General features: G+C 39.0%; 1 protein-coding gene across 1 annotated transcript; it reads right to left on the bottom strand.

Moving 5' to 3' along the window:
- Nucleotides 1-249: 249 nt before the first annotated feature.
- Nucleotides 250-5,528, bottom strand: linc.pou2af1 (lnc RNA pou2af1). The gene is made up of 5 exons (XM_042486924.1): nt 5,457-5,528; nt 3,411-3,511; nt 2,990-3,035; nt 1,847-2,169; nt 250-854 (listed from the first exon to the last, which is right to left on the bottom strand). Exons 1-5 carry the CDS (start codon nt 5,461-5,463, stop codon nt 504-506), a joined length of 828 nt encoding a protein of 275 aa, XP_042342858.1. The 5' UTR covers nt 5,464-5,528; the 3' UTR covers nt 250-503.
- Between the last annotated feature and the right edge of the window lie 2,831 nt (nt 5,529-8,359).

The raw sequence follows: 8,359 nt of genomic DNA, 5'->3' as shown, positions 1-8,359 counted from the left end.
TTTTAACACATTTTTTTGGTTGTTTATTTATTTTGCGTGTTAACTTGTTTTTGTTTTAACTGTTTGGGAACTTTCGCACAGGCCCAACTTTTTTATTTCTTTGCTCATTTTGGGATGATTTCTTAGGATGCTCATTGCTGTCATTTTTTTTTTTTAAGGAATCAAGCCAATTTGTTTCATAGGGTTAAAATAATTTCTTTTACAGTTTAGCAACGTTTGCCTCTAAAGGAGAAACAAATTTGAAGCACGTTCATTTAACAACACATTTTTTATTTACCACAACAAGTTATATGTATGAAAATAAATCTTGGTAGTAAAATAAGGGTCATTGGTACAAAAATATCAGCCTTTCCATCCATTCAGCATTCATCATTCCACCGAAGCAAAAGCCAGTCAGAGCACACAGCGAAATGCAAAGTCCACCAGTCAAGCAAACAGCCTCACTGACTATTTGGACAGAATATTTACAGTCGGAAGACAAAACAATACTGTTGAAGGTCTCATCATAGTATATTGTAACACATTTCAGAGCTCATCTGCAAATCCCTCCTTAAATAGTTCTCTTCCACAGGACAGGCGTATGAATAGTCTGTGGGGTTGTAGTAAGGTGCATATTCGGGGGCAGAGAAGCTCTCCTGTTGGCCCGGCCAACAGTGGGACAGGCAGCGGCAGTCCTGGAGGTCGCAGTGCTGATAGTGGTAGTGCTCGGAGGTGAAGCTGTGGTAGCTGGACTCCATCCTGGTGGGTGAGTCGTAGCAGGAGGAGGAGGAGGAGGAGAACGAGTCCTGCGGCGAGTAACTGTTGGGATCCATGGGGTTGCAGAGCTTCAGCGACTCTGGCGAGGAGCAGGGAGCCTGAAAGAGAAAGATGTGGTGGACGGTGAGGATTTTTTTTTTTTTGGAGCAGGATGTGTCATGTGATGGACCTCAAACTGACACCAGGCCGCAGGCTCACCAGGGACGCCTGTGAGTGATGATTTAAGTTTTTTGTGTGAATTAGGCAAATTATTCCTTTAAATTAGCTATTACATAATGAATAATAGCTAATTTATCTGTAAATTAGAGCAACATGTTTACACAAAATTAGTTGTTCTAAATGTATAATGTTAAGAATTGGGTGCATTTTTTGTCTTGTTTCCTTTTCTTTACTTGAGAAATATACTTTTTTTTATCAAAATGTCGTCAATTTATGATGACTTCTTTTGGTTGGATGAATATGAAAAACTTGAGTTTTACTTGAGTTTGGCAAATTTCCTTTCTCAAGTTTGGGAAAGAAGGCAGAGTGTTTTGTTTAAGGCTGAGCTGTAAAATTATTTCTAATCTTTGCAATGAAATGAAATGTAATGAATTATTTGACTGCTGCAGTTGCAATTGTGGTGTCTTACAAACCCATGAGGGTTGGGCACATTGAGTGCATGACAGGAAAATAACAAAATCAAAATGTACCTGCAGGCCACACAAATATTATTGCTATGCTGAATTCAAGCCTCAACACAGATCTCTGCTGAGGAGATACATTCATGCCAAACCTCTGTTCCAAAACTATACAATTTGATGTTTCCTCTAAAATTGTTTGTAACTGTAAAATAATGATTTAAGTTCGCTAATGGACTGAAAACACTCTCCAATTCGGCATACATTACGATTACCAAACCGTATATTTTTTTTAAGAAATGCACTGACATGATAAATTCTGTTTTTGCCGAATATATGCCGAATATATGAAAAAACATATAGATAGGCATTGAGGTGTCTTTTCCATTTAATTACCAGAAAGGGCTGTTAATTTCTTTAAAAAATGTTGTTTTGGGAATGGAGTTTGGTTTGTGTAAGTGGGAGACACCTACCATCCCAGGGCCATAGTAGTCCGCATCAGAGGAGAGTCCAGGGCACCACGGCAGCTGGAAGCTGGGATGGGGAGGCAGGGAGGGGCTGTAGCTGCTGCCAGTGTTGTTGTTGTTATTGTTGTTGTTGTTGCCACTGTAGCCGTTGCTGGGCAACATCATGTCCCCGAAATGCTCCTGGATGTCGTTAAAGGTGCACTCCTGCATCAGGGAGTTGCACGAGCTGTCAGGGACGGGGAACTGGACGGCGCGCAGCTGGAAGGCACGCGCTGGACAGCTGCTCGTGTCCGCTGGGGTAATGGCGGGAGGAGGGTCCACATAGCGACCTGATGGAATTAAATAGAAAAAAAAGATTAAAAAATATTCAAAAGTTTTTTAAAAATGAAAAAAAAAAAAAAAATTCACTGATTACAAATTACGCATTACACGTTTGTCATACATATTAACCCACATGTCGGTAACACACCAAAGTTTGAATCCCCTCACGATTTATGCTGCATTTTAAAATAAAAAGTTTCCAAGTCCTAAACTACCGACATAGAACACGACAACAGAATAAATGGTGAAGGGGATGTGCGCATTCATAATAGGTGTAAGGTAGTCTCCGCGTGGTGAGAGACCACATGAAGACATTTAAATAGGCCTTTAAGTTCAGAGAGTGATGTCACGACAACATCAGCCAACACATTTGAATGTAGCCTTCGTTTATAAGAAGCGACCCTACACTTTCTGAATTTGGCTGTCAATAGTTGACAGAATTGCATTCCAAGTTTTCTGAGTCATGACTGAGGCTTTTTTTCATGTGAGTATTTTGTTCCTGGTTCTGGGGGGGTCACGGCAGGTTGCAGTCTGTCATGTTGACTTTGCTTCTTTTTTTAGATTCATCCAGTAATCTGCTTTAATTATGATGCTGCAGTTAATGATTTTCCACCAGATTTAAGGGATTCACACATTATGGCTGAATCTTTTTTCTAAATTTAATTTTGATGTGGATCATTGCAAAGTGTATTCAAACTTTGCATTGAAATTGCAAAAGTGTGCGTCGCCAAGGCTGGATTTAAATGCTGCAATCGATATTTAACTTTGTTCGATTTATTTTTAACAATTTGACCCTGGACTTGGTTGTTGCTGGATGGGTGAACTTACTTGTAAGAGGGGAGAGATCCTGAAGATCGGAGCCAGACTGGTATATCTGTTCATCGGGGAGAAAAAAGGAGAAGAGAGACGGATTATTAGATATTTTCTGTTGGGATTTGACTTTGACAGATGTATTTTTGTGCTCAACTTTTGCGTTGTTTTCCTTGCGATTGTGCGTTTTTGTGTTCGTGCATATAGTGCGTGTGCTTAATGGCTTTGTTAAAGAGACGGGGTGTTTTTTTTTCTTTTACTGGAAGGGTAGTTAACCATTTACAGAGGCAGTTTATTGCTTTGCTCAGTCATTTTTTCCCTCCCTCTGTCAGACAGGGAGGAAGGGAGAGTGACAGTAAGGATGTATTGGGAGAGTGAGAGAGGGAGGGAGAGATAGAGAGAGGGAGGGGAAAAACAGGGAGGAGGGATTGTGAGTTACCGTTTTGACTTTTTTACGGTTGGCCTCGCGGGCTCGGTGCCTCTGCAGCAGCTCTTTGACCGTGGTCTTCACTCGGACGCCCTGGTACACCCTCGGCTTAACTGCATGAAGAAAAACAGCATGTCACTCATGTTTACTAAACACTCTTCACTGGAGAAGACAATAGCAGACTCCTCTCCCCACCACACACACACACACACACACAAACTGCTGGACCCCCTCCCTCCCCCAGCATTCCCTCCTCCCAGCTCTCCCACTTTAATCTCACAGTATGTTTTCTTCTTTCAAATAAATCACATGAATCACTTTTTTTAAATTTCCAGATAAACTCACAAATCTCTCCATGGAATGATTGTTTTCACGACGTTGTCATGCAATCTACTGTTTGATTTATGTGATAGAAAATGTTTTTAACACACATATGTGATTTTATATTTAACAAAAAAGTGTAGTTTGAACTGTGTGCAGCGCGTGTGTTAAAGTTTGGTCCGAATCTGCTGTGCGTAAAAGCGCGTTATCAGTGCTCGTTGTGCGCTCCAGCTCCGGCTATTTTCGCCCATTTTCCCGACCCTTAAGTCCTCCAGTGTTCCCGGTCAGGGCTCCCTCTTTACGGCACCGCAGGCTCAGAGCTTCCTATTCCGCCGTCACTGCAGCCTGTGTGTGATCCGCACCCCCCGGCCACCCCGCCCAGACCAGGAAACAAAGGAAAACGGCACAAAATACGCCACCGTAAGTGTATGTTTACGATCATAAACGCGTTTATGCATGAATGAATGTTGAAATTGCAAACCTGGATCGATTCTTAGGTTGGATTACGTGTAGGATCGTTTTGGTAGTTGGATAAATGCGCTCGGGGCGACCGCGTAAAACGCACAAAGAGCTTGAAAAAAAGCCTGCGAGAGGCGATCGGTGATTAAACTTTGGATCTTGCCTTTGTAAGTGTGTTGAAGTTGTCGATCTGAGTTGCAGATGCGCGTAAAAGTCGTCAACAAAGTAAAGTTAGTGTCGGTATGCAGCGACACGACTATCCACGAAAAACAGTCTCTACCCTTTACGCATATCAGCTCCGTGTTGGCCATTTAGTAAACAAACAGTTCGGCTTTTTTTGTTTGGTGGAACATTTCTGCAGCGATTTTAGCCTCGTTGTGTTTATAATTCAAACCGAGGCTCCAACTCAAATCTCTGTCATTTTATTCAAATCACCCCTGCCCCCCATCGTGGAAACTGAAACCCCTCGGCTCTTATTCAGGGAGGAATTGGCCATATTTTTCCTATAGGTGAAGCTTGATTAAGGGACCCAGAAAGAACGCCTCGCATAGGTGCACGTAATTTATTCCCAAAGGCGTAATTTAAAAGCACTCAGGGGTGGCGAGTCGTTTGGAAAAAAAGGCGATTTGATAACGAGACGAAGCCTCGACTGCGAGACATCATCTGATAAATATTCATACAGCTTAATGCTACTTCATGATTTGTCTTAAATGTGGCAAAGAGTCGGCCAAAATTACACGACAGACACATCCCACTCCATCACGGTTACTCCTAACGTCCTGTTACGCACAAAGCAGCCCGGGCAGAGAGGCTATACGGCTGAAATATTACCTCTAATAGTTATTAATCGCTCATAAAATGTCTTGGAAATGATCACTAACATGTCCCAGCGTGTGTTAAAACGCGGTGAAAGTAGGAAATGAACACACATTTCATCCAAAAAACAGTCGAAAAAAAAGCTGCATTTAGGGTGTTTGAATGTAAAAAGCCGACTCTCCTGATCCACCCATCAACTAGGAAACAGGTGGCATTAAAGTACAAAGATATGCCACTGGAAATTTAATTTTACTTTTGGTCATCTCATAGATAATTTAAAATTGTGATTAAAATGAATCTCTGTGTGTGAGGGGAGAAAAGCTCCCCACTTTGCAAATGACTCAAGGTGTGCTTTTAATTTTGCCACTAAACTTATCCCCTTTTTTCTCTTTTCTCTTTTCTGTCTAACAGGAGAAAATGCTACAAAATGATTTCCAGAGGAAAATCCGATGTGAAACTCACCAGACATGATGGAAAGAGATGAAGAGAGGCTCCCTGGAGAAGACCTGTGGGACTCCACAACGTCCTTTTCTGCCTCAGCAAAATGGCCAAGAACGAAATTTGTGCAAAAGTCTCCAAAAATCTCAACACAAATGTCTTACAGCAGAGCCAGAGCATACAACAATATTGTAATATAGCTAGGGACATATTAGTTTGAGATTTTCTCCCTCCATGCCTACTATTTAAAACCCCTAGAACTCAATGATTTGACAATGATTTGATTGCGCGTTACTTTCAATTTGAATATTCAGAGGCAACCGAGTTTTATCGATTTTTCGACAAAAATCACTACGCATGGGCATTGTAAAAGCTCCACTTTAATGTAATATAATAGTTTTTTACACTTTGACCGAAAAGAAATCATACTTTTATTAATTTTATCCTCCTTTTGCAATATCAGAGCATCACACCCCCTCATTAAGCACTACAGCACCAGGGGCTGCTTGTGCGCAATTTTAACACAAAAGTTCACTTTATATCGGCGTTCACACATTAACTACGGCCACTCTGCATGTCTGCAGTATATCCAAACATATCTTTAAGCTTTATTTTAGAAAAAATGACATAAAAGTGGCAAAGAAGTGGGCGTGGCAAAGGGCAGTAGCCATCTTTGGCATCGCAGGCCTTTAGCTGCTCTCTGAGTGCTCTGAGCTCACTCACCTGCTCAAGGCTTCACAAATAACTGCCAGCACCTCTCAGCTTTCATATTATTCACTTTTATACACTTTAAATTACTAAAAAGAAAAAAATAATTCGAGGATGATAAAAATTTCGCAGTGAAATATCACAGTTTGGCATTTATTTCGCATTTAAATACATAAAAATCCTCCCAATTCATCACAAATCACCCCCAAATTTAACAAAGTTCATTATTAAAACGATTTTTTTTATAATTTAAACGGAGGCTGCCTTGAGAAATTTGATTGCTCTTTCTGTGCATCAGACAGCATCATTCACATCAGCCTGTGCAAAATGTTAAATGTAATTATCTCAGAGTCTGTGGTACATAAAAAGTAACGAATGACTACTGCTAACTACTAGAACAAAATACATTTTACACAATTGATGTTATTTTTAGCCAGCTGTAAACATCTGGAGCACTCAAGTCTCTCAAATTGGTCAAACCATATTTATGAAAGCACGTTATTATAATTATAATTATAATTCTTCTTCTATATGGTTTGACCTCTTCTTCTTCTTCTTCTTCTTCTTCTTTCTTCTTCTTATTATTATTATTATTATTATTATTATTATTATTATAGTAATCATAACTATACTTACAGCTATATAAGAGCCTAATCCCAACAAAAGTTTTTGAAACCTGAAAGTAGTAGTATTGTCTCCTCTTGCTAAAGAAAATGCTAGATTTTGACCAATGTTTTTTCGTTTGTTTGTTTGTTTTTAACCATTTGAAATCCGTAAAGACATCACTTTTCTTGTGTTGTGCCCAGATACCTTTCACAGGTATTTAAACTTGTGAGCACAAAGCAAATTGGTTTGATTTGTTTCCAAAACATTGTGGAAAAATGCAACAAGCAACTTGCCAAGACATCTCCCACAAATTGCAACTAAATTAGTTGATTAAAATGTTTTTAAAAAGACAAAAAGGGAAAAATGTCTTGAAAACTACATTTTTTTATTTATTTGATATTATCGCATGTAAATTTATGTTGCAGAATTATTGTTACTCTTTAAGCACTTTTTAGGTGATTGCCTCGTTTTTGTTTAATTTAAACTTAACTTACTTTTTTCTTATTCTTTTAAACTTGTACTTTTTACCGATTTCTTGCCATTTTTTGGGTAATTTCTCCTTAAGTTGCTCATTGCCTTCTTTGCATGTTTTTAAAAGAAATCAAGTTAATTTACGCAGATTTCAAAGGTTAAAGGGATCGAAACTCCAGCAAGTTTTGTCGCATTTAGAACTTAATTTTAAATAATCTTGCACTAAAGCTTTTCTAAATACAGCTCGAGTTTCTACCCCATTTTGATGTATTTTTCTTCTTCATGCACGTGCATTAGGAGCAGGTGAAGTTGTGTCAGAGACCCTCAAACCTGCTTCTGATGTGTTTTATTTTCGCTCCTGTAAAAAAACCTTTTTGGTAATCTCACTTTGCATTAAGTTCTTCACATCATTACACACATTCAGCTCTTCATCTCCTCTCTGCTGTCTCCTCACAGAGTCCTGCTCCTCCTCCCTCCTGCTGCGGCGCAGCGGCTCCTCTCCTCTCTGCAGGGTCCGCGCGCCACCTGCTGGTGACGCATCCCAGCTCACCTGTGTGGGCTTCGCTTCAGCGTTTACATTTACTGTTACACCGCGTCTAACAACAAGTCTAATAACATGTTATAAGTCTAAGAACATCACGTGAGTCACAAAAAGGAAGATTTAAAAAAGAGACATTCATGTATGTCATTTTTTACATTTTTGACTGCACTTTAAATTTCTACCTCAAACACTCAAAATAGATAATTTGTCAGCTTTGTTGCAAAATGTGCATGTCTTTAAAGAATTTCAACCAACTTAATTTTTTTTTTTAACTCTGAGTAAAGTAACTCTAAAATTAAGTAACTAAAACATCCACTGTATCAATAAAAAAATATTGGCCTAGAACATGTTAAATTACATTTGTTTTGCTCTTAATTGATAGAAAAAGGAAGATGTACATTCCTGTGTATCTTTTTGGTATTTTTGACTGCACTGTAAATTTCTACTTCAAACACTCAAAATGGACAATTTGTCAGTTTTGATGCAAAAGATGAAATAATAAATGTTAAGAATTATACTGTATGTGTGCAAGAATTTCAACCAACTTATTTTATTTTTTAAACTCAGAGTAAAATGCATTATGTTCATACAAAATATTACT

This window comes from Plectropomus leopardus, chromosome 5, assembly GCF_008729295.1.
Source record: "Plectropomus leopardus isolate mb chromosome 5, YSFRI_Pleo_2.0, whole genome shotgun sequence".
NCBI lineage: Eukaryota > Metazoa > Chordata > Actinopteri > Perciformes > Serranidae > Plectropomus > Plectropomus leopardus.
The sequence above is the reverse complement of the archived record's forward strand: the minus strand, read 5'-3'. Positions and strand labels throughout refer to the sequence as shown.

Coding starts and splice junctions, on each gene's coding strand:
- linc.pou2af1 (XM_042486924.1), bottom strand. Junction 3,036..3,410: donor ACCGTAAAAAAGTCAAAACG/GTAACTCACAAT, acceptor CCCGATGAACAG/ATATACCAGTCTGGCTCCGA. Junction 855..1,846: donor ACTACTATGGCCCTGGGATG/GTAGGTGTCTCC, acceptor TTTCTCTTTCAG/GCTCCCTGCTCCTCGCCAGA.